This window comes from Anolis sagrei, chromosome 4 (assembly GCF_037176765.1).
Source record: "Anolis sagrei isolate rAnoSag1 chromosome 4, rAnoSag1.mat, whole genome shotgun sequence".
NCBI lineage: Eukaryota > Metazoa > Chordata > Lepidosauria > Squamata > Dactyloidae > Anolis > Anolis sagrei.
Genome location: NC_090024.1, coordinates 173,658,327 through 173,683,449, shown reverse-complemented (window position 1 = coordinate 173,683,449; position 25,123 = coordinate 173,658,327). Strand labels below are relative to the sequence as shown.

The following is a 25,123-nucleotide window of genomic DNA, read 5'->3' as shown; positions in this document are numbered from 1 at the left end:
CCGAGAGGTTGGAGTAAGCGCCTAACGATTAATAGTCTAGTTTGCTGTAGACCTATGCTGCCCAAAAGACAGTTGCATCTGTCAAGTAGGAAATTTAGGTACTGCTTTATGCGGGGAGGCTAATTTAACTAATTTAGGATACCATAAAACCTTTTAGCAGCATGCAGAAGAATGGGGAAGTACTCAATCAAAGGACTCGGTGTCACAAGTGTACGGCGAAGCAGCAGCGCCCCCTGTGGCCAGAATTGAGTATACCCTCATGAAGTCGGAAAAGTTGGAATGTTAAATGCTTCTATGTCTGTCTATATATGTTGTATGTCTATATGACACTGAATGATTGCCATGTATATGTGCGTTGTAATCTGCCATGAGTCCCCTGCAGGGTGAGAAGGGCAGAATATAAATACTGCAAATAAATAAATAAATAAATAAATAAATAAAGGTGTATATGTCCCTGCAATCAGAATTCATTGGATTTTTTATCTGGGGTTGTTCCTGGGTTTTAGGTGTTGGTTTCTGATAGGTCGGTTCCTAAAAAGAAGGCGACACTTGAGTAGAAGGCAAAAACTTTGTTTGAGTGCCAGAAACTTCATGGAATGTGTGGAGGGCACATTTTCTCTGGCCAGAACAAAGTTGTGCCCCCCTTTTCAATGTTATACATCTTTTCACAGGAAGAGCAATTAGGAACAGCACCCTGTTATGTATAACCCAGGAACAGCACCCTGTTATTTGATGCCACAAGTACACAACCAAATATGTCTGGACAGATGGCCAGACAGCCAGGTTCTAAAAAGTATCAATAATGACAATGTTCTGTTCCTGGTCTGAAAGAGTGTGCTCCTGTTTGATTGTGCAGTGCTGACTTGGGCAGAAGTGGTGCACCCTGTAAACTTTGTTTGTGTGGCAGATACCTCATGAAACATCTGGAGGGCACAGTTTCGCTGGCCAGGACAACGAATGGAACTTTTGCAGTGATTTGCTGCAGTGATATCCACTTTTCCGCATTTTGAGATTTTAAAAAAAAAACAAATGCTGAGGTCCCTTGGTGGTCATCTTGGGAACTTCTAAATCTTGCAACAAAGCATCAAGTCTGGACAGTGGAGGCAGAAATCCTGGGACCAACAGGTCTGTATGTGGACTTCTTCTGAAGTCCTGGGATTTTGTTGCCCCGTTTAAAACCCGTGATTTAGTTCTGTCTGGAAGCACCTGATGTTGTATTGTTTGTAATATTTCAGTTAGGATACGATGATCCTCTCTGATAAGCATATTTAATATAGTTGAAACAAGGTTATATGTCCATGTCAATCCCCTTCATCTGCCTTTGTATTTGGTGTCAGAAAACTTTCCCATTTTCTGTGATATCTGAACTATGAAATTGTGGTTTAAGAGCTTTCTCCAAATCAAAATATGTTTTCCAAAATTTTATGCTGGACTCATATCCTTTATAAGATACATAGCTTCTCCTTATACCATTAGTAAAAATATACATTTAGAAAGAGAAGATCTAATCGTGGTTCTCAATCATCTTACTTATACTGATCCCCTCAACCAAGAGAGTTCAAAGATATATGGTTGTGGATTGCTCCAACATTGTTGTTTGGGGATATGTAACATGAATCTGCCACCTCATATCATTTCTCTTTCCCATTTTTTTGTAGATGGTATAACACTTACAAAATCATATTTATCTTGCCTCCACAAGAAAGGGATATCCATAAATTTCTCCAGAAATGGGAACATGTTGACCAGTATAATAGCAGCTAAAACAGCCTGTGCAAAGTAATAAAAATATTAATTTGCCTTTTCTGAAAAATACTATGCATAAAATATATTGACCACTGTTAGATAAACTGTCAGAATAGCCACTTGAAATACTTCACTAGTAGGAAAAAGCAGATTTTGTTTGATTAGCAAGCTAATGTCATAATAGCATATGAACTGTAGATTTCTAGAGCAACCCTTTCAAACTGATTCTGTCCAGAGTTGATGGACTACAATTACCATCTTCTCCAGGCCAACACTTGAAAATAACGAATGAAGAATTAATCTGTTCCCCCAACTGATCAAGCTTGTCAACAATGTTGACATTCCTTTTTTAAATTATGAAATACCAACAATTTTTGAACAACAATAATTACTTCTAATTACTTTATTATTGGTCAATTTTAGTGTTGTTAAGATAGATTATGACTGAATTTCCACAATGTTTTATTGCCAATTAATCAAGTTTCTTTAACAGTTTGACATTTATGTTAAATCATTCATGCTCCTAAAGTCTATGATAGGCAACTGGCAGATAGGGATGATGGTAGTTGTGGTCCAATATATTTGTAGGGAATTGTACTGGGAAAGGATGAACTGTAGTTTCTACCACTACTGTCAGTGATGATCCTTTCCTGTGAAATGCGATAATCTGCCATTGCAATGATCCTAAAAAGGCACTGCATCTAGATAGAATCTATATAAATAAAAATGTAATGTTCGTTTGTGGGATTAACATAACTCAAAAACCACTGGACGAATTGACACCAAATTTGGACACAATACACCTATCAGGCCAACAAGTGACTATCACTCATAAAAACACTGAAAAACACAGAAGAGGCTTCAAAAGCCAAAAAAACCAAAAATTACATTACAACGCATGCGCAAAACCACACACACATATATGCAAACACACATATACATTACAGACTGGGCCACAGCAATGTGTGGCAGGGGACAGTTAGTAATCAATAAATATTAATATTGGCATTATGTGGCAGTAAGTAAAACTCATCTGTAACCCAGAAATGAAGAGGAGCTTTTCTGAATTGTCCCAAGAGGTTGTCAGATTCATCCTGCCAAAGTCATTGAAGTAACAGGTTGGAATCTACATGATCCAGACCAGCTGAAACTGAATTGGCCCCACTGGACCCTCACTGCTGCTCCCATCTGGTCACAGAGCTCTGTGTGAGCTCCTGGTTGTCGAAGGCACCCTGTTCTCAGGAGAGGACTAGGAAGGAGGCTGATCTCCTCCCCTTATTTCTGGTTGCATGGGTGCCTCTGTTGATGTCAGCAAATCTGAGGAGCTCATTTGGGGCTCTGTAACTAGCTGGTGTAGTCAGAGGTGCCCACACCCCCTCAATAAAAGATAGATCATAATCAGGCAATTCATAGTTTTGCCAAGGACACCAAGCTAGAGTAATACAGTATAATAAGAGTTAGGTTTTGGCCAATCTGTGGAAGGACTAACAACCACAACAAGGATCTATCTCATCCCAACCCTGCATGCCCCATTATCCTTTTATGACCCCTGTGAGTTCCCCATATCCCTAATTATTATATGTATATCTGTATAAAATGTTGAGCAAGGTGACCTATTTATGAACTGTGACCAGCACCTAATTCTTCATAAAGGACATTTCCCCACCCACGAGAAGAAGGGGATGTTGCAGTTTCTCCAACAATGATGTTCCCCTTCCCAGAAGAATGGATCCACAGATCCCATCAAGAATCCAGTATCACTGCACTTTTGGACAATGGGTTGGCTCTGAGGGGCCAGACATAAATGTTATTTCAAACCTCTGTGTCAATAGTCAGGTCGGGCTTGAGGGTTCACAGCAATTGCCTAGATCTCCTACCAATAGGGTCCGGTATGGGCCACTCATAATCTCATCATCAAGCAACTATTTTCCTTTGTTTCTACTATAGCTGCGCCTCCTCTTATACCATTGGCTAAGCAGCTGAAGTGGGGCTTGGGTTCTCATTGGTTGAGCCACATGACCCCCCAGCCGCTCCTCCCCATTGCTAATGTCAGGTCTCCTCCCTGGCCAATCACAGCAAAGACAGCTCTGGGGGTAGGCATGGGAAATTCAGACTGTGAAAAGTATAAAATGTGTAATTTCTTGTACTGGGGCATGGCAGCTCTTCAGCAGATTGCTGAGCCATCATCCTTTTCCAGCTGAAACAGAAATAAATACCTCGGTAGCTTCTACTTCAACTTGGTAAGATTTATTCTGGAATACTGACTTCTTTTTCTCACCAGGCTAAACCCACAGTGGCTTGGCTCTCACTATCCACAGCCATTGTAAATTGCTTGACAACACTGGGAGTGGCAATGGTGGCAGCATGAACATTATTTATCCTCTTTTTCCCAAATTGGACCAAATCCAGCTGTCCACATTGACCCAAATTTCCAGGATACTCTGGAAATTTTAAGCAAACTTCAGAGCATCTCTGACTTTGCCTTGAGTAGGGCAAAGTCAGTTCGGAACTTGCAATGCCCATCCGAAATGCAAAAGCATTGTGAAAACTGCCACAGTTGACATAATGGTTCAGGAAATGCTTCCAGGAAGTAAGGAAGGAAGGTTAAGGAAGGAAGGGAGGGAGGGCCATTTATTTTCTAAAGCCAACAAATATGGTAATGTTCATATGCTGAAAAGTCCAACGTTTTATGGACAGCCATATTGTTGGCATTGAATTGTGCCAGATGTAAGCCGCCCTCAGTCCCCCCTAGGGGGTGAGAAGGGCGGGGTAGAAATGACCGAAATAAATAAATAAATAAATAATATTCCCAATTAACGTAAGATACATTTGTCCTGTTACTGACATCATTTTACTGAGATTCTATTATACAATTACTTACATTAGGAAGGTACTGGAAGTAGAATCCCAGCTTTAACACAATCCCCAGCATTAAGGAAACTCCAATAAGAGCTGCAAGCTAATTAAAAGAACATACTGCATTACACATTTTTTTCTGGAATCAATTGGTTTTTGCTCCGTTCTTGAGTTCATCAGTGGAAATCCATATTGTGACAGCCATCACATTCATCTTTTCTCAGACTGCATTCAAAATCGTGAGTTCAAAGGAGATCATCAAACTTAAGTGTCAGCTTCTATCGCATCATTAGGTATGTTAATAATTAACAATGTAGAAAGATATAGCTTTAGACCAGTAGTTTCACTCTACATAATTATAATTCAGTGCTTTGTTATATTACATTGATGACCATTTTCCCCCCTGGGAACAATTACAGTGGTTGAGGATTATCATTCAGGACGCAAACTACCTGGAGTGTCTGAACAAGTGTATGTCAATTATGGTAATTTTCAGAGGCTTGCTCCATCTTCTGTCACCAAGAAAGGCATGGCTTGAAGGGAGAATTCTGTTGGTGTAGCCATCTGATCTTTATTTATTTATTTATTTAGAGCATTTTTATCCCGTCCTTCTCAATCCCCAAAGGTGGACTCAGGACGGCTTACAACTGGCTTTCATTAGATGCTGACAAAGAAACAGTTAAAAGCACAACAATTAACATAAACAGGTCAACAGCAATAAAAATACATTAAAATACTGGCCCTGAAATATTAACAAATATTATCTTGGTAGCTAAGCAGGAACAACCCTGGTTAGTACTTAGGTGGCAGGCTGTCAATGATTACCAGGCTGTATTTCAGAAGAAGAAAGTGGCAAAACCACCTCTGAGTACACCTTGCCTAAGAAAAACCTTCAAAATGCATGTGGTCAGCATGTCAACAGGAGGCTTAAAGGTACATCTACACACACACATATGCACATATTGTAGAAGTTTAAAGTAGTCTTTTCACTGTATTTTACATAGCTGCTTAATTTATGTACTAATTTTTAGTTGTTTTTAATCTTGATCTGTATAATGTTCTTGGGTTTTTATTTGGAAGATTTTACAGTATTGTCAACTGCCTTCTGAAGCCTGTGATGAATTGCCTACCTTTTAGGCCAGGGAAAAGCTCAGGAAGTTGGCCCAAGTATTTTCGCAGCCATTTTATGAGATGGTGCATGGAGGCAGCCATCTTAGAATAGTCATTTCCTAGAGGAGGCGGAGCTTAAGAGCAGCCTGGAGGGAAATGTGGAGAACCTTTGTGATTGGCTGGAAGCCCTGACCCTTGAGTGCTCTAGCTGGAGGTCAGCTGTGACCAGCAGTGTTGTAGAATTTGAAGAGGCACGAATGGAGGGCAAAAGAGAGAAATGTGCCAAAACGAAGGTGTGTCAAGCCAACCCTGACTAGGACTGTCTTCCACCTGGAAGCTGACGCCCTCACTGTGGGAGAACATGCAGGTCAAGAATAGGGCTCCACAGTCACCTATGGACCCACTGCCAGGACACCGAACTTGGAGGACAATCTTACTCCGACAACGAGGGATTGCCTAAGTAAGTAGCCTTCTAATCAAGGTGAAAAAAGAAAGCGCAAAAGCCGGGTTGCAGCTAAACGTCAAAAAAACCAAGATTATGGCAACAAGAATGATTGACAACTGGAAAATAGAGGGAGAAACCGTGGAGGCCGTGACAGACTTTGTATTTCTAGGTGCAAAGATTACTGCAGATGCAGACTGTAGCCAGGAAATCAGAAGACGCTTACTTCTTGGGAGGAGAGCAATGTCCAGTCTCGATAAAATAGTGAAGAGTAGAGACATCAAACTGGCAACAAAGATCCGCCTAGTCAAAGCCATGGTATTCCCTGTAGTCACCTACGGATGTGAGAGCTGGACCTTAGGGAAGGCTGAGCGAAGGAAGATCGATGCTTTTGAGCTGTGGTGTTGGAGGAAAGTTCTGAGAGTGCCTTGGACTGCGAGAAGATCCAACCAGTCCATCCTCCAGGAAATAAAGCCCGACTGCTCACTGGAGGGAAAGATACTAGAGACAAAGTTGAAGTACTTTGGCCACATCATGAGGAGACAGGAAAGCCTAGAGAAGACAATTATGCTGGGGAAAGTGGAAGGCAAAAGGAAGAGGGGCCGACCAAGGGCAAGATGGATGGATGGCATCCTTGAAGTGACTGGACTGACCTTGAGGGAGCTGGGGGTGGTAACGGCCGACAGGGAGCTCTGGCGTAGGCTGGTCCATGAGGTCACGAAGAGTCGGAGACGACTGAACGAATGAACAACAACATATTTTAACAATGTATCAAAAAGGAGATAGAATATTTCATATGCAATCGCCCTCGTCCCTGACTTGTACCCGCCACTGCTTTTCCCCTATTTTCCCCCTCCCCTCCCATTCATTCCCCTCGTTTTAAGTGAACGAACTAACCTGAGTTTTTCCACCTGACTTCTCCTGAATAACAGTTGTAGAAATAGAACAGCTGACAACAAAGCTCTTAAAAAATGAACTGAAGATATTGCATAGGCCAATTGCCATTAAATCCTGTATGTGATAAATGAAAATGATTCTTGGTCAGATTATTATGATAAAAATTGATATTCATGAAGAATGATCCATTTATAGGGTGCAAGGATAATGCACAAATACCTGAAAAAACATATAGAATCATAGAGTTGGAAGAGACCTCGTGGACCATCCTGTCCAACCCCCTGCCAAGAAGCAGGAAAATCACATTCAAAGCACTCCTGACAGATGGCCATTTAGCCTGTTTAAAAGGCTCCAAGGAAGGAGCCTCCACCACAGTCAGAGGCAGAGAGTTCCGCTGCTGAACAGCTCTCACTGCTAGGAAGTTCTTTTGTGAGAGCTGTTCATAGCATATCATTGGCTTATAGTGTCTTCTCTAACCCTGAGGCTTTTGGATGCTTTGAATTTCAACTCCCAATTAACCCTAAACAGTGTGAATAATGATTAGCATGGGAGCAGTATCCCAAAATATTTGGAGGGCATCCTCTTTTGAAGAAAAAGTGAGAATTTTGATAATGAGCATAATGCACCAGTCATTTGCACCATTGCAGTGACTCTGTGGCCTGTAAGATGTATTAAACTGCTAGCAGAAGAAGTAATGTTACTTTTTTCTCTGAAAGCCCCTTCCATTTTCTGGGTTACCATCTATCAAAAGTACTAGAAAATTATAACTGAAGGGATAAATTATATTTATGAGAAAAGCAACCTTATTCTGTAAGGACCTGTCAGTGAGACTTGTGGCCTCTATTAATGCAATGGAATCCATGACCCCAAAGCTGGATAAGTAGGTACTGGGTGAGTAGGTACTGTATGACAGGGAGTAATATATAAACTGAGGGCTCTTCCACACAGCCTATATCCCAGAATATCAAGGCAGAAAATCCCTGCTTTGAACTGGGTTATCTGAGTCCATACTCAGATAATGTGGGATTTTCTGCCTTGATATTCTGGGATATAGGGCTGTGTGGAAGGGCCCTGAAAAAGCTAGTTGAGATACCAAATGAAGTAGAAGATGTTATGAATCCCCCCCACACATGCACACTGCCTGGATCATCTTATGTTACTTGGGGAAACTGCTCTGTCCCAGAAAAATCTGTATGGTTTCTTTAAAAAAAAATACTTCATACAGTTTGGCACCGTTTGCTTATTTGTTAAAGAAAAAGCAATCCTTTTCCTTGCTTATGTAAGCTAATTTGTGCTGGGGAATGAAAAGCGAGCCTCTGAGGCCCTTTCTACACTGCCATATAAAATCCAGATTATCTTTGAATACAGAATCATAGGGTTGGAAGAGACCTCGTGGGCCATCCAGTCCAACCCCCCTGGCAAGAAGCAGGAAAATCACATTCAAAGCACCCCTGGCAGATGGCCATCCAACCTCTGTTTAAAGGAGCCTTCACCACACTCTGGGACTCTCACAGTCAGGAAGTTCTTCCTAATGTCCAGATGGAATCTCCTTTCTTCTTTGAACTTGTTTATATGGCTGTGTAGACCCATATAATTCAGTTCAAAGCAGATCATGTGGATTATCTGCTTTGATAATCTGATTGATGTGGCAGTGTAGAAGGGGCCGGAGAGGAAAAGTTCCAGTGAAAGTTTTTAAAACTTCTGTAAGCATGTTTCTGTCTTTCAGTGGAAAGGAGGAGTCCCCGGTGGTGCAGTGGGTTAAATCTCTGTGCCAGCAGGGCTGTTGACTGAGAGGTCAGTGGTTCGAATTCGGGGAAAGCGGGTTGAGCTCCCTCTGTCAACTTCAGCTCCCCATGCAGGGACACGAAAGAAGCCTCCCACAAGGATGGTAGAACATCTAACATTCGGACACCCCCTGGGCAACGTCCTTGCAGACGGCCAATTCACACCAGAGGTGACTTGCAGCTTCTCAATTTGCTCCTGACATGAAAAAGAAATGGATAGAAAGAATTCTTTTATCATACTCTTTGGACCACATTCCCAGAACCCCTCAGCTGATATATGATGTTTACCTCATACCTGGGTGTGTCTGATGTGATAGTTATGCAAACTTGCATATTTCTTTCCCACAAAAATGAGAAGGAAATAGCTCACTATTGCCAGTGATGAAGCATGTAGTGCCATCTTCTTCCATTTGGAAACATCTGGTAATGCAGGATGCATAAAGCTGAAAGAAATGAGATATTGCGAGTCTTCTTTTGCATTGTACAATTAAAGTGCTTGTTAGCTCTGTTCAAGAGCAATGGCTCTGCAGATCTGCTTTTGTGCAGGATGACAATTTGTTTCACTACAGACAGTTTGACAGCTAAGAGGATAGTGATTCGTTATGGCATGAGAAGATCCTCCTAGGTCTCAAACTCTTAATTTTAAATATTTATATTTAATAGTTTGGGACAGTTTACCAAAAGGTATAGCTCTTTTAAACGATATATCTGTTCTAAGCTTTGGATACATTTATGGACAGATGTTATTAGAAGCAGGTATTAACTGACTGCTATACTATGCAAGTGGTGTGAACTGTTGAAAATGTATATATATGGGGAGCTTAATGTATACAGGAACACTCTATACTAATTCAGGTGTACTTTGTTGACTTTGGAAAGCATATGACATAGATGTGGTCATCACCGCAAATAGTTGGAAGTCAGCATGGGCTGACTGTAAACCTGACTAAGGAGTACCAATAAATTTGTAAGCATTCGACATCTGCACAAACTCTAACATGCATTGTATGGAGAGGTATACCAAATCTGAGGGATGACTCTCAAGACCATATATACATACATCTGTGTCAAATTTGGATAGCAATATCTAGTTAAGTGATATGTTATATTAGTAGTGGATTACCAACCTTTGTGGAGCCATGTTAAACACCCCTTTACTGGATTCGGCATATAGGTGTGTTTGGCTCGAAATGACGGTAAATACAATAATCTGTAAAATAAAGCATGGAATTACCTACTAGATCAGGAATTACTGACGCCAAAGACTAAACATCTGGATATGCTTGTATGTCTCTAGGGTCCATCTATAGTACTATATGTGGCATGGCAATCGCATTAGTCTTGGGTGTCCAAATGGCGCACCAAGGTAATGTGTTCATCAATATTTATTCCAGGTTAAAATACTTGCAAAGGTCTAGACCAGTGGTTCTCAACCTGTGGGTCCCCAGGTGTTTGGCCTACAACTCCCAGAAGTCCCAGCCAGTTTACCAGCTGTTAGGATTTCTGGGAGTTGAAGGTCAAAACATCTGGGGACCCACAGGTTGCGAACCACTGGTCTAGATCTTCCAGGAAGATCTGGATTTTTGCAGGTATAGGGACTGTGGGGCCTTCCCTCTGGGATTGTCATCTGTTATCCCAGGAGGTGTCTTCACAACCATTCTGTGCTGCTTGGACTCTGACAGCCCGGGAAGGTGGGATGGCATGCCAGCCTCCCCTCCCTGCTCCCCATTTCAGCCCCAAAATAAAACGAAAGGTCTCCTTATCGAGGCACAAGACTCACCTTAGCTCCATGGCACTGATAAATAATGTCAGTGAACTTTGGAGAGGGGAGGGGGAAATTCCCTTTGCAAAACTCCTTATTATTTATCAACTGCTAATACCAGCCCCAAAATGGCATAATAGGAAAGACACAGTAGTTTACATATGACCTTAGCAGACAGGGCAAGACTCATTCATGCAACAGTCAACATTAAAAAGAAAGAAGCGTTTGCATCAGTGGTATAATTTTTTTTCCATTTTCCATTATAATTGGTGCATCAAAGGGGGTGGATGTCACTAATATTGCAGCTGGTAAAAGATAAACTTCCTGTTCCCATGTGTGGGGACAATTAGTTCCCTTCTACCTGGAATTAGCTTGAAGCATACAGGGTAGCTTATTTATTTATTTATTTATTTATTTATCTATTGTATCAGAAGCGAACCGAGGGTACAGTTGTAATGTATTTAAAAAACACAAAGGATGGCTCTAAGCATGTAATTAATGCCACATCTAAGTTTCTTAGATAAGGCAGGACCAGGTAGAACAATTAAAAAGGAAGAGTGTCCAGTGCTCCTTAAAGCAGTGATAACAATCGGTGGTTCTCCACAGATCTCCAATAGCTGTCAATCCAAACATAATAATCAGCTGTCATTATTTATGAGAGTAATAGGTCCCTTTCACACCGCTGAATAAAATCCCACATTATCTGTGTTGAACTGGAATATATGACAGTGTGGACTCAGATAACCCAGCTCACAGCAGATATTATGGGATTTTCTGCCTTGATGTTCTAGGCTATATGGCTATGTGAAAGGGTCCATAGTCCAAAAACTTATTTTTTATTTATTTATTTATTTATTTACAGTATTTTTATTCTGCCCTTCTCACCCCGCAGGGGACTCAGGGCGGATTACAATGTACACATATATGGCAAACATTCAATGCCAAAGACACACAACAGATACAGACAAACCGTCAGAGGCTATTTAATTTTTTTCTCGCTGCCAGGGGAGCTGTTGCTTTCATTGTCCATCTGCGACATTGATGAAGTACTTCCGCATTCCCCGCATGCTTTTGCTGGAGTGCTTTGCTGGAGTCTTTTTTATGGCCTCGTAAATTTTGTTAAATTAGCTTCTCTACACATAGGTGGTACCTAATTTTCCTACTTCCTACTTGACAGATGCAACTGTCTTTCAGTTTGCAAAGTTCGACAATAAGCTACACAATTGGTCGGAAGCTCACTCCGACCCGGGCTGGCTTCGAACTCATGACCTCATGATCTTAATGCAGCTGACACTCAGACAGCTGCACCACAGTCCCGGTGCATAGGTTCCCTTCCTGTGTATTAAAGGATCAAAGCCCAAAATCAATTATAATGGTATTCGGCCCTATCTGCGCTGCCATAGAAAATCCAGATTATCTGCTTTGAACTGGATTATATGGCAGTGTGGACTCATATAACTCAGTTCAAAGCGGATAATGCGATCTATCTGCTTTGATATTCTGAATTATATGGCAGTGTAAAAGGGACCTCAGTCTTGTTCTCCTCCAAGCTTGAAGGGGCCAGAGAAGTTGGCAATACCAAACAAACAACTAGAAAAGTGATGAGACCAAAAGTGCCTTCATATAATATGTACATATAGCTAAAGCTAATGTTTGAAATTTTCCAGGAACACAGATTTTCCTATGCCATAGTGTTTTTGATGTCAACATTATTAAAAAACCCAAAATACCTACCAAAAGAAGCTCCATGGGAAACTCCACAGGATAGTGTTTGTAAGTTATCTTAATGCATTTACTGACCCTCAGCATTAGCATTGAAAGCAAGAAGAGCAGTATACTGGTGGAATTCGCTTTTGGAAGACCCATGCAGTAATACGCCAGGTTCTGGGGCGAAATATCAAGAAAATATTAGAATGAGTTCATTTTAAAGGGCTAATTTGTTATTGCATGAAGGTGTCTTGAATCCGAATTGTTGAGTTTCAGCTTTAGAGATGTGTTCAACAGAGTGGAAAGCCATTAGCATTTCGCTTATGAGATAGGTAGTCTGCCTATATGTCAGAATTCTATTATACAATGTTCCTTGAAGAAAATGGGAGCATAGTTTTTTACTGTTTCAACTATGTGTGCATTTAATTTTGATTTTCTTTCTAATTGCATTAGCAAAAGGAGGAGGAGTAATATTACGTCCCTTCTACACTGCCATATAAAATCCAGATTATCAGCTTTGAACTGGATTATGTGGCAGTTAATCAGATAATCCAGTTCAAAGCAGATAATGTGGATTATCTGTTTTGATAATCTGGATTATATAGCAATGTAGAAGGAGCCCCAGAGTATGCAAATCTCCATTGGCCTGGTCTTCTCAGACAATATCTGCAACTCTATCTATTGTCTATCTGCACCTAGTATTGTCCACCATCATAACATGTCTCCTGTTGCAGGCTTCTTTCTCTGCAATAATATCATAGCCTGAAAAACTTAACAACAACCCTAACCTGACATTGTTATTTGTGGTTGTGTTTTCCATCTAAAGTAAAATAGGAAAATCTTTTGCACTGCGATCCCTTACTCATTCTGAAATGTAAACCTATGGCAAAAGTTTGGAGTTTTGCTCTGGTATAAATAATAAGCTTATTGACTGTCGGTAAAGTTAGAGGGGGAGGTAAAGGTTTCCCCTTAACATTACATCTAGTTGTGTCTGACTATATTTCTAAGCCAGCGTTGTCCATAGACACCTCCAAGGTCATGTGGCTGGCATGACTGCACGGAGCACTGTTATCTTCTCAGCAAACCTGTACCTATTGAGCTACTCCCATTTGCACGTTTTCAAACTGTTAGGTTGGCAGAAGCTGGGGCTAACAGTGGGAGCTCATCCAGCTTTCCGGATTCAAACCACCGACCTTTCAGTCAGCAAGTTAAACAGCTCAGGAGTTTAACCCACTGCGCCACTGGGGGCTCCAAAAGATGGGAATAGAAAACAACAAAAACCATCATAGTTTAGTTGACTTCACCTCAACACAGTTAAACTAATATTAGAATTGATAAATCCAGACAAAACCCTTATTATAGTATAGTATAGCATTCTGATTACTGGAACTATAATTGGAAGTTATAATGTTAGAAATTGTAGTGAAATCCATGAAGAAGGTGATCTACATGAGCTGTCCTATAACTCAGCAGCGACAGCACACTTTGTTTACCTTTCTATTTCCCTTTTTAAAGCTTGGCAGGACCCTTCATCTTGACAGGACTATTGAGTCATAATAGAGAGGACAAAACAGGCAATTGTAATAGCTTTTGTCACCAAGAATGCTTTGCCTATTTTGCAATAAAGTACTTTGAGGACACTTTTAACTATTACTTGCAAGCTTGGCCTTGTTACTTCTCAAGCTGACCTTTTGTTCTGTACCAAGAAACATGACTTTGAATAAAAGGTAGATTTACTCACATAAAAAAATGCCAAAGGACCTGAATGAAAGTCAATAGCGATCCCGAAGATGAAAGAAAACTGGGACATAATAACATGCAATGCCGCTGCAGTGAGGTAAGCATTCATGAGACTTTCCGATACATACGTTGTGACAAATCCCAAGCCAAAAACACCTAAAAGGATCTAAAAGGAAAACAAGAGAGAATCAGCATAAGAAATATGGAATTTCTAGGCCCAGTCATTGACGGCAGCTTCCCACAACACCACCTGTCACTATGATGGATTATCATAATGCCGAGTGGGAGTTTGAAGATGCTAGGTTTGCAAGGAATCCCTCTACTTTCCAAATTGAGCAACTCTTTCGGGTAAACCTATATCCATATTTCCAACTACTTGCTTCCTAAACTTCCTGCTTCTTTTCCCCCAGCAAACAAATCTCCAGTCCCTGCCCTTTAATCTTAGATTTCATTTGATGCTGCTTCTCTTAAATATAAAGTTAAGGAAGAATAATAGATTGTGTTAGAATAGCAGAATTTTTTCACAAAGTATTGTGAACATCCTTTTCCCTTGCATGTGCTACTATCAGTATCAAAATCAGAAATAAAAATGCCACACCATAACATGCACGAAACTATGTAGGAGGAAGATATTGCCATTAAGGAAATTACAGCTTTTGAAAGTAAATTCAGGGCCATTTTATTATGCTGAATGACAACCCTATGCAGGTTTACTTCTATTCAATGGGTATTACTCTTGTATGCTCCCTGAGCGGCTCTCAGGGAGCATACAACCTCCCTGCTGCGCCAGCTCCACTGGCTGCTGGTTTGCTACCGGGCACAATTCAAAGTGCTGGCTTTGGCCTATAAAGCTCTAAACAGTTCTGGCCCAACTTACCTCTCCGAACGCATCTCCCCTTATGAACGATCGAGGACTTTAAGATTGACTGGGGAGGCCCTGCTCTCGGTCCCGCCTTTATCACAAGTACGTTTGGCAGGGATGAGAGACAGGGCCTTCTCAGTGGTGGCCCTTTGGCTGTGGAACGCCCTCCCTAGGAATATCAGATCGGCTTCTTCCCTTTTAACATTTCGGAAAAAACTCAAGACATGGCTTTTCAAGCAAGCGTTTGCAAATACAGAGTAGCTGACATAGGACAATAGAACAACTATACGATAGGACTGGACAATGTTATTTAATAAGGATTTATTAATGACTTATGTTATATTGCTGTTATGATTTTATGTATGTTAATGTTTTTAAATTGTACTTATGCTTTGTGGCATTGAATTTTGCCTTGTAAACCACCTCGAGTCGTATGAGGGCTGAGAGGGGCGGTATACAAATACAGTAAATAAATAAATAAATAAATAAATAAAATGCTCCGTTGATTGCCCATACAGGTCTATACAATATGTAGTCATTCACCAGGAGTCCCTGGTGGTGCAATGAGTTAAACCCTTGTGCCGGCAGGACTGAAGATCAACAGGTCGGAGGTTCGAATCTGGGGAGAGCGTGGATGAGCTCCCTCTGTCAGCTTTAGCTCCCCATGCGGGAACTTGAGAGAAGCCTCCCACAAGGATGGTAAAACATCAAAACATCCAGGCATCCCCTGGGCAATGTACTTGCAGATGGCCAATTCTTTCTCACCAGAAGCGACTTGCAGTTTTTCAAGTTGCTCCTGACACAAAAAAAAGTCATTCATTTCTAACCAAATTCTTCACAATTTCAAGACCAAGGGGGCTGGGAAAACTAGTTCAGCATATCTTTCTTTAGAAAGTCTTCCATACTACACCACATTATCTGCTTTGAACTGGATTATATGAGTCTACACTGCCATATAATCCAGTTCAAGACAGATAATCTGGATTATATATGGCGGTGTAGAAGGAGCCTCAATAGTCTTTAAAGACACAGCTATAAATATTAAATCCCAGTTTCATTTCCTACCTGAATCATGCCAACTAGAAATGTTGTAGACGCAGTGTATGTTAATACCTCCATGTAATTTTTCATAAAGGTTGCATCAGAGAAGCTGGCCAGACTGGCATTACCAGATGGCTTAATTTTGAAATCAAGAGCACTGTGAAAGTTTGCCACCATTACATTCAGAATGCTGAAAGAACCTGTTATGAAAAAGAAAAACAATTAAAATCAAATCCAAAAGCAATTTTAACTACCATTTTATTTACTTTCTAATATGCCTTTATTACTTGTCATTCTTATTCTGCCCTTCAATATTTAAGTATCATATCCCCCAACTGTCCTGATTTGACAGGAACAGTCCAAATGACCCCTTTTGTCATTCCATTTTTTTCAGCTGCTTTGAAAATGTTACAGTATTTTCCAATTCTTTTAGCCTGCTTTCTTTAGGTTCTCAAATTGCTTGAAACAACAACAATAACACAGTGCTATGTTATATACCAATATATAAAAGAGTTTCAGGGGGCTTCCCTATATTTCACCAAAGGATGATGATTGTGTTGTCAAAGGCTTTCATGGTCAGAATGACTGGGTTGCTGTAAGCTTTTCGGGCTGTATGGTCATGTTCCAGAAACATTCTCTCCTGACCAGGGCCGTAGCCAGAAAAAAAATTCGGGAGGGGTTGAAATTTGGGGGGGGGGGGTGTGTGAAAATTTCGCGGGGGGTGGTGGGCGGGGTTGAAACCTGCCTCCTAGCTCACACTGAAGCACAGCAGGGGGCAGAGCAGCCTTCAATAGCCTGCAGCTCCGCCCCTGTCAACCACCTCCACCAAATCTGGCCTCCTTAATGAGAGCATTCAACACCGCCCCCCCCCCCCACTTGGTTGCTTCGCTACATCGGCTATTGCTGCAAGTAATTACAGTGTGAATAAATTGTCAATATTTTCTTGAGATAGTGCTTGCAGTTCTGGAGGGACTCTTAATTTTTTGCATCTCATAGACTTAGCATGAGGATTTGGTTAACCAGTTAAAATTCATGAGTAAACCAGTTTTTTAAAAAAATCTGAAACATTTCAGGGGGGGGGGTTGAACCCCTAAAACCACCCCCTCGCTACAGGCCTGCTCCTGACATTTCACTTGCATCTATGACAGGCATCCTCAGAGGTTGTGAGGTCTGTTGGAAACTAGGAAAATTGGGTTTATTTATCTGTGGAAAGTCCAGGGTGGGAGAAAGAACTCTTGTCTGTTGGAGGTAGATGTGAATGTTTCAGTTGGCTACCTTGATTAGCATTTAATGGCCTAGCAGTTTTCAAGGTGTGGCTTTAGTTTTTATGTTAAATAGGGTTTTCAGTGCACATTGTCCTTTTTTAGCTGAACTTCTTCATTCCCAAGCTGGGAAAATTGTGGGATAAACATAAAATAAATATATAAATAAAAACAATATAGAAATGGACCTGACTCCCACTTCTCTTGTCAAATAACCACCATCTGAATTAAAAGAACAATACTTACCAATTGATATATGTCGTGATGTTCCAAATATGACATATGTCAAAGAACAGCAAAATGCAGAATAAAAGCTATTGACAACTGGTAGTGGTAATCCAGTTAACAATATTCCCGATAGTCCTGCATTAAATATATTTAAAAAAATATGTCAGACATGTTAATCAAATAGTTTTGAAGTAAAAAGTGAATTAATAATTTTTGTTGGAAAACATTAAGCCAACCCTCATTCATTATCATAACTGAAACAATTTGTGGTAAGTCTTCCCTCCTTTTTTCCTCCTTCAACTAGCCCCTAAATAAATGTTTGTTTTAATTTGTCTTTCATATAAGATTAGTTCAGCTTCTAGCGTGATATCTAGGCTAATTCTTTGATGTATTTTTAAGGCAATGGGATTAGGGATTTTAAAAAATGGTTTTAATAATGGGAAAGTGTTAATGCATTAGGATTTCTCATTGCAAGCTACTTTTTAGAATGTTTTAGTTCTAAAAAAGTGACTTACATTGAGGAAACCTTAATAAAATTATCGTTAACACTTTTTAGAACTTTCTAAAAAATGGCATTAAAATATCTTTTTTTTAAAATGACTTTGCAATACATTAAGAACGTTAAAGTATTAGCTCTCCTTTGTTTTTTTGTTGCACAACCCAGTGTTTCAGTTCTAACCTCAAAGGTGTTCAATAGCAACAATCTGGCAAGATAAAAGAGAATCGTTGCCACTCTGATTTTATAATGGAATACACCTCATATGTGGTGCAATTCAAGTGGTAGACTTGCCCTACAACTTAATAATGCTGGTTGTGTTCTAGTTCTATATATATACATATATGGCATATGAGAAATATGTGGGTTGAAAACAAACAGAATTTTGCAAAATGATGATGTAAATGATGCAAAAAGTAAGGAGCCATGGTAGCGCAATGGGTTAAACCCTTGTGCCAGCTGAACTGTAGGTTGGCAGTTCAAATCCTCAAGATGGGGTGAGCTCCCATCTGTCAGCTCCAGCTTTCCATGCGGGTACATGAGAGAAGCCTCCCACAGGATAGTAACACACCCAGATGTCTCCTGGGCAACATCTCTGCAGACGGCCAATTCTCTCACACCAGAAGCAGTTTCTCGAGTCGCTTCGGACATGATTAAGTTATTCTTTTTGCAGTTAAAGCAGCCAATTTAATGTGGGAAAAAGAAAAAAAAAACACATTTTAATGAAAGCATTGGTATAACAGGTTCCCATTGCTCTTCTTTCAGATTTGCTGCTCTATGTAAGTATTTGATATTTTTATTATCGGTTTGTGTTATGACCGGTTGACTTCATCAATATACTTCTTCCTAAGAAAACGTACCTAAGAAGCTCCTGCTCAAATGTGTCTAAAATATGCTTCTCTCAGTTTGACTGTCACTCAGTCATACATACACAATATAATCTGTGGTCCAGGTATAGCATTAATTATTGTTCTTGTGAGATAATGGTTGCCTTGAGCTAATGTTTAGAAATTTTGCTGGATTAAAGAGATTTGTGTTGTAATTAAATTTATTTTATTTAGTAGCATGGTTGGCATTACTATTAGGTAGAGTGAAATGGCCACTTCAGGCAGAAGAAAAATATATATCATAAAACAGTAGCAAATTCTTAGGTATTTACTTTGTTATCTTTTTTTCAGCATTTTTAGCATGTTATTTTTGTAGTTTCTGACTTGTGTATCAGTTTTTAATACTATATGCCTTGGTTTTGGAGAAGAAGATATATCATTTGGACTCTAATCCAAATAATAATAATAATAATAAGAAGAAGAAGAAGAAGAAGAAGAAGAAGAAGAATTTTATTTCTTGCCTGCCTCTCCTCACGTCTTGACGTTAATGAGCAAGAACTGGGTACAATGGAGCCTGTTGATGGTCTATCTTATCAAGAAAATTAGTAACTTAAATTGAAAGTGCAATTGAAGAATCCTTGACTACATTGGATTGCACTGAGTTTTCTGGACTGTATGGCAATGTTCCAGAAGCATTCTCTCCTGATGTTTTGCCTACATCTATGGCAGGCATCTTCAGAGGTTGTGAGATCATACACAAACTATATATGTATCAGACCTCACAATCTCTGAGAATGTCATCCATAGTTGTGGGTGAAACGTCAGGAGAGAATGCTTCTGGAACATGGCCATACCACCTAGAAAACTCACAGTAACCCAGTGATTCCAGCCATGAAACCCTTCAACAACACCTTGACTACATTCTTCGTCCTAGAAATTCACTGGGGAGATCCTTCATCGCCACAGAAGGTTTAAATATAATATATGTTCAGAAGTTCAGAAGTTCCCTTCACAATGTCATGTGCCATGGTAATTTACGGAGTCAAAATGATTATTGCCAATTTCCAAAATAAGATAAACTTACTAAGCAAAAGAAATCCGATCATAGCCATATTAATACAATTTTACTTAATTTGAGCGTTATTTGGACCACTTAGACCAGGCATGGGAAAACTTGGGGCTTCCAGGTGTTTAAGCGGTTGAGGGGGGAAAGGAAGGAGCCTGAGGCTGTTAGGAACTGTGGGAATTGAAGTCCAAAACACCCGGAGGGACCAAGTTTATCCATGCTTGACTTAGACTTTGAAGAAAGAGAAGTTAAACAATTTTAGAAAAATCTGCTTCCAGACTAGTTTTTTTTTTCTAGATGCAGTTTGAGAAGGTCCACTGGTACTAATAGGTAAAGGTAAAGGTTTTCCCCTGACATTAAGTCCAGTTGTGTCCGACTCTGGGGGTTAGTGCTCATCTCCATTTCTCAGCCGAAGAGCTGGCGTTGTCCATAGTCGTGTGGCCGGCAGAGCGGTACCTATTGATCCTTCACATTTGCATGTTTTTGAACTACTAGGTTGGAAGAATCCTGGGACTGACAGCAGGAGCTTATGCCGCTCCCTGGATTCGAACCTGCCACCTTTCAGTCAACAAGTTCAGCAGCTCAGTGTTTTAATACACTGAACCACCAGGGGCTCCCATACTACTAATGAGCAGCTATCTAGTTACAGAAGAGGTAGATAATGATGGCTCTCCAGATGTTGTTGGGCTGTAGCTTGTATAATAACTTGTACTTCACTGTTGGTTATGTTGGCTGGGAGTTTGGGTTGATGGGAACTATAGACTAAAAGCGTCTGGAGGACCACAGATGCTCTTTCCACAGCACATACAGCAGTAGTTCTCAACCTGTGCGTCTCCAGATGTTTTGGTCTTCAATTCTCAGAAATCCTAACAGCTGGTAAACTGGCTAGGATTTCTGGAAGTTGTAGGACAAAACACCTGGGGACCACAGGTTGAGAACCACTGACATGGAGGTATAGGCATTTTCCCATACATGGAAAAGACTGGATGATTACAATTATAAAATATATTTGCCACCTTTGAAGCATATCAAAAGACAATCATCTTAATCATGATAATTTGGTCTATGGAATATAAAAGGAGGTGTTGTCAAAAAGAAGGATATCGTATTTACCTTGAAAAATCTGCACCAATCCCACAGTTATGCCAGCGTGAATGTCTCCTAGAATCCATTCCGTGATACGATAAGAAAACATCCAGTTTAGAATGGGAAATGTCTTGATGAGTAACTCCTTGAAGCGTGCAAATGAGAATCTGAAACAAATTGGACTGTGTAGATAATCTTCCCATTTAGCAAAACTCTTCCTTCCTCCACTTCAGATGTTTTATGTAATTCTTATGGTACAATAGTGATAGATGATATCACCTCACAGATACACGTTCATGATAGAAATGTATGAAAATATGCAGTATAAAGAGAAACCAGAACAGTAAAATCTTGGATTACTCACTGACAGTGTATTCTGGAAGATTTGGGATATGATACGAGGAAATACTTCTGCACCAAATGCAGCATTTACAACCACAAGATATAGCTATGGTTTGGATGGCTCCAAAGAGGGATTGGACACATTCGTGGAGATTACATCAATCAACGACAGCTACCCAGCCAGGTGTAATCACAAATTTTAAACTTGCGTATTAAGTTTAATCTTTGTTCTGTGTATTTTAATATGTATTTTGTAGAAATATGTTTGTAGAATGTTTTTAGGAGATTTAGCAATGTTGTAACTTACCTTGAGCCACAAGGAAAGGCGGGTGAGAAATAAAATTATTAGTATTATTATTACATTATCGTAGGCAACCTTCCTCTGTATACCAGATTTTAGAGAGAAAGTCTGAGAACAAGCTATAGCAATCTTGTTTTTCTAGGAGATTCCCCATAGGAAGTGACAGGATGAAGAGAGTACTGGACAATTTATCCTATTTAGAATTTGTTGTATTTGTTCTTTTAGTACCTATCTGGGTTTTACAGGCCAATGGATAGTCCACCATAGACATCTGAAGAGCTGACAGACCAAGAACAAGCCACAAAGTAAAAACAAAGATCCACCCAGAGAAAAAGTGTTCTCGCCATACATCAAAGGAACCACTGCAAAGGGAAGCTGATGAAGAAACATAACCTACAAACTATCTATAGATCCACTAAGAGAATCCAACAAGTGCTACGTTCAGCAAAGGACAAGAGGGAACCTCTCACCTCTGCAGGAGTCTACCGTATACCATGCAGCTGTGGACAAGTCTACATAGGGACCACCAAACGCAGCGCCCAAACATGAATCAAGGAACATGAAAGGCACTGCAGACTACTTCAACCAGAGAAGTCAGTCATAGCAGAGCACCTGATGAACCAACCTGGACACAGCATATTATTTGAGAACACAGAAATGCTGGACCACTCTAACAACCACCATGTCAGACTACACAGAGAGGCCACTGAAAGCCACAAGCATGTGGACAATTTCAACAGAAAGGAAGAAACCATGAAAATGAACAAAATCTGGCTACCAGTATTAGAAAACTCTAAAATCATAACAGTAAATAAAGAACACTCAAAAACAGGGGAACTCCAGATAAGAAATAATCAGGGATAGCTAATCACCTCTCAACAAAGGATTCCCCCAGGCAGTAAGAAACCAAATTGCCAGGCCATTAAATGCTAATCAAGGTGGCCAGTGGAGGCATTCACACCTACCTGCAACAGGCAAGAGTTCTTTCCCCCACCCTGGACATTCTTCAGATATATAAACCCCATCTTCCTAGTTTCCAATAGACCTCACAACCTCTAAGGATGCCTACCATAGATGCAGGTGAAACGTCAGGAGAGAATGCTTCTGGCACATGGCCATACAGCCCAGGAAACACACAACAACCCAGATTTTATTTTAATTTTTATTTAAAGAATTATTTCTTTGACCCCCCCCCCCCAGTTGCTTGGTTTCTAGTTAACTGAGAATCTATTGTAATACTTTTATATTCATAATATTATGATAATCATTTATTTTGATAGAAGCTAATCTGAACCAATTAATGGGAAGGTTTTATTTTTTTACCTCACCTGAATTAAAAATATAATTCTTTCATTGCTACTTTCAAAGTTTAAAATTAACAGATAGATGAAGATGGTAATCTATACGACAAAGCTCAATATATGGTACTTTATATTGATTTCAGAGGACCATTTGGATGATTCCCTCCCTATTATCTTCCTGCGGGCTGGCAAAGACCTTTTAGCTCAGACTGCCTTTGGCATTTTAAACTGTGTAGCTGTTAAAAGGTTTGAGCTGTTTGGGTGCTGTTTGATGTGTTTTGTGTTTTAATAGCATTTTATTCTGTCCTTATGTTTATATTGTACAGACATTCTCCAAGTTACAAACTTCTAAATGACTCATAGTTAAAAGTGAAGGTGAGACAGCAGGATGTGAGAGAAATCTACTCCTAGGAAGGGAAATCCACTCCTGAATTATCATGGAGAAAAGGTGTCTCAACTGTAGCTTTATCACCAATCCTTGTTTCTACAACAAGCCAAATTTTCAAAATCCAGTTATCACAGGGATAGAAAGTGAGGTGAAATCTTCTGAACAGGGGCACAGGCACCAAACAAACACTACAGGTGTGTTAACTCTTCCTTATGTCTTCCAATGCATGCATGCATGCACATATACATGCGTATATGGATGAGGTTACACTTTAAAAATGTGCTTGGTCCAACTTATATACAAATTCAACTTAAGAACAAACCTACAGAACCTATCTTGTTCGTAACTTGGGTATTGCCTATACTTATTTTGTCTACATATTCTTACTATTAGATGCCCTGAGTGCCCATTTTTGGGAGAAAGTTAGGATATACCATAGATATAATAAATAAATACAGACACATGCACACTGTCACAGCCTCTTGAAGTTTTTGGCCTCTGTCCCAATGGCTTGGTAAATCTGGTGTGAAATTTAGCTCAGCTTTTCATTAAAAGCTGTCCATGGTACTGAACCTTATTCCTCCCCAATTGCAGCACTTTGGAATGGTGCCTTTACAATTTGGACAAAATCCAAAGTACATTCATCATCCACTGACATAGGAACCACGAGCCAAACACTATTTAAATTGCATGGGAGCAAACACACATAATGTTCCCAGTCTGAGCATGGAGTTTTATTGACAGGAAGGGACCTTTTCTCTTTTCAGCATTGAGAGAAGTTCCTCTTTTCTCACTGAAAGAAAGAGTTCATCTTAGCTCTTCTGCTGAATAAATGGAAATCCAGATTCTTTCCCCAGAGTGTTAGGGTAGAAGAAATATAGCTGGCAGCCTATATTAAATATTTTACTTATGAGGGGCGTTCATTAAAGATTTCCCTTGACCCACTTCCTGTGGACTGAGAACAATGAAACTTGGCACAGTTATGAGTCCTTCTCTACATAGGTGACACCTAGGGACACATACTTCTCATCTATTTAAGCAACTTTAAACACCTTGCATGTAGAATTCAACAGGTTGCTCCAAAAGCCACGTTGTGACTTCGGAAATCAGTGTCTCATCATCTAAAAAATGCTTGCTCTTCAAAAATAAATTGTTGGAAAGAGGCGGATGTCCGATGGTGCGAGGCCAGGTGAATAAGGAGGATGCAGTAGAATTTCAAAGCCACAGTAGCATATTTCCATTTGGGCAACATGGGAGATGTGAGCTGGTGCATTGTCTTGCAGAAGGTGGAGACCTTTGGTGAGCATGGCACATCTCTTGATTTTTATGGCCTCCTGCAACAGTGAACCATAGTATGTCCCAGTGATCATGGTACCCTTTGCTAGGAAATCCATCAATACTACTCCATGCTGGTCCTAAAATACTGTGAGCATAACCTTACCTGCTGAGAGTTGGGCATGTGTCTTCTTTGGAGGCAGTGAGTCATGATGCTTCCATTGCATCGACTGGACTGTAGTCTCAGGATCATAGTGATGGACCCAGCTTTCATCCTGCCCAGCATACCTGTCCGAACGTATCTCCTTCTGCGTCCCATCTCGAAGTTTAAGATCTTCTGGGGAGGCCCTGCTCTCGGCCCCACCTTTATCACAAGTGAGACTGGTGGGGACGAGGGACAGGGCCTTCTCGGTGGTGGCCCCTCGCCTGTGGAATCCTCTCTCCGGGGAAATTAGGTCATCAACATCCCTTCTCTCTTTCAGAAGGAAGTTAAAAACCTGGGTATGGGACCAGGCCTTTGGGTAAGCTGGCAGATGGATAAAAGACAATGATGACCAGAGTAGGAAAGGACAATGACAATGTTGGGTGGATGGATTATGGATTT

General features: G+C 40.3%; 1 protein-coding gene across 1 annotated transcript in view; it reads right to left on the bottom strand.

Moving 5' to 3' along the window:
* SLC26A8 (solute carrier family 26 member 8) overlaps window positions 1-25,123 on the bottom strand; it is a 39,564-nt gene that overhangs the window by 11,185 nt on the left and 3,256 nt on the right. Inside the window, exons 3-12 of the mRNA XM_067467101.1 lie at window positions 20,940-21,079; window positions 17,456-17,572; window positions 15,972-16,147; window positions 14,046-14,210; window positions 12,332-12,481; window positions 9,963-10,045; window positions 9,131-9,278; window positions 7,052-7,165; window positions 4,628-4,705; window positions 1,675-1,770 (exon numbers count right to left, since the gene is read on the bottom strand). Coding sequence (XP_067323202.1) covers window positions 1,675-1,770; window positions 4,628-4,705; window positions 7,052-7,165; window positions 9,131-9,278; window positions 9,963-10,045; window positions 12,332-12,481; window positions 14,046-14,210; window positions 15,972-16,147; window positions 17,456-17,572; window positions 20,940-21,079 — 1,267 coding nt within the window. The remainder of the gene's footprint in view (window positions 1-1,674; window positions 1,771-4,627; window positions 4,706-7,051; window positions 7,166-9,130; window positions 9,279-9,962; window positions 10,046-12,331; window positions 12,482-14,045; window positions 14,211-15,971; window positions 16,148-17,455; window positions 17,573-20,939; window positions 21,080-25,123) is intronic.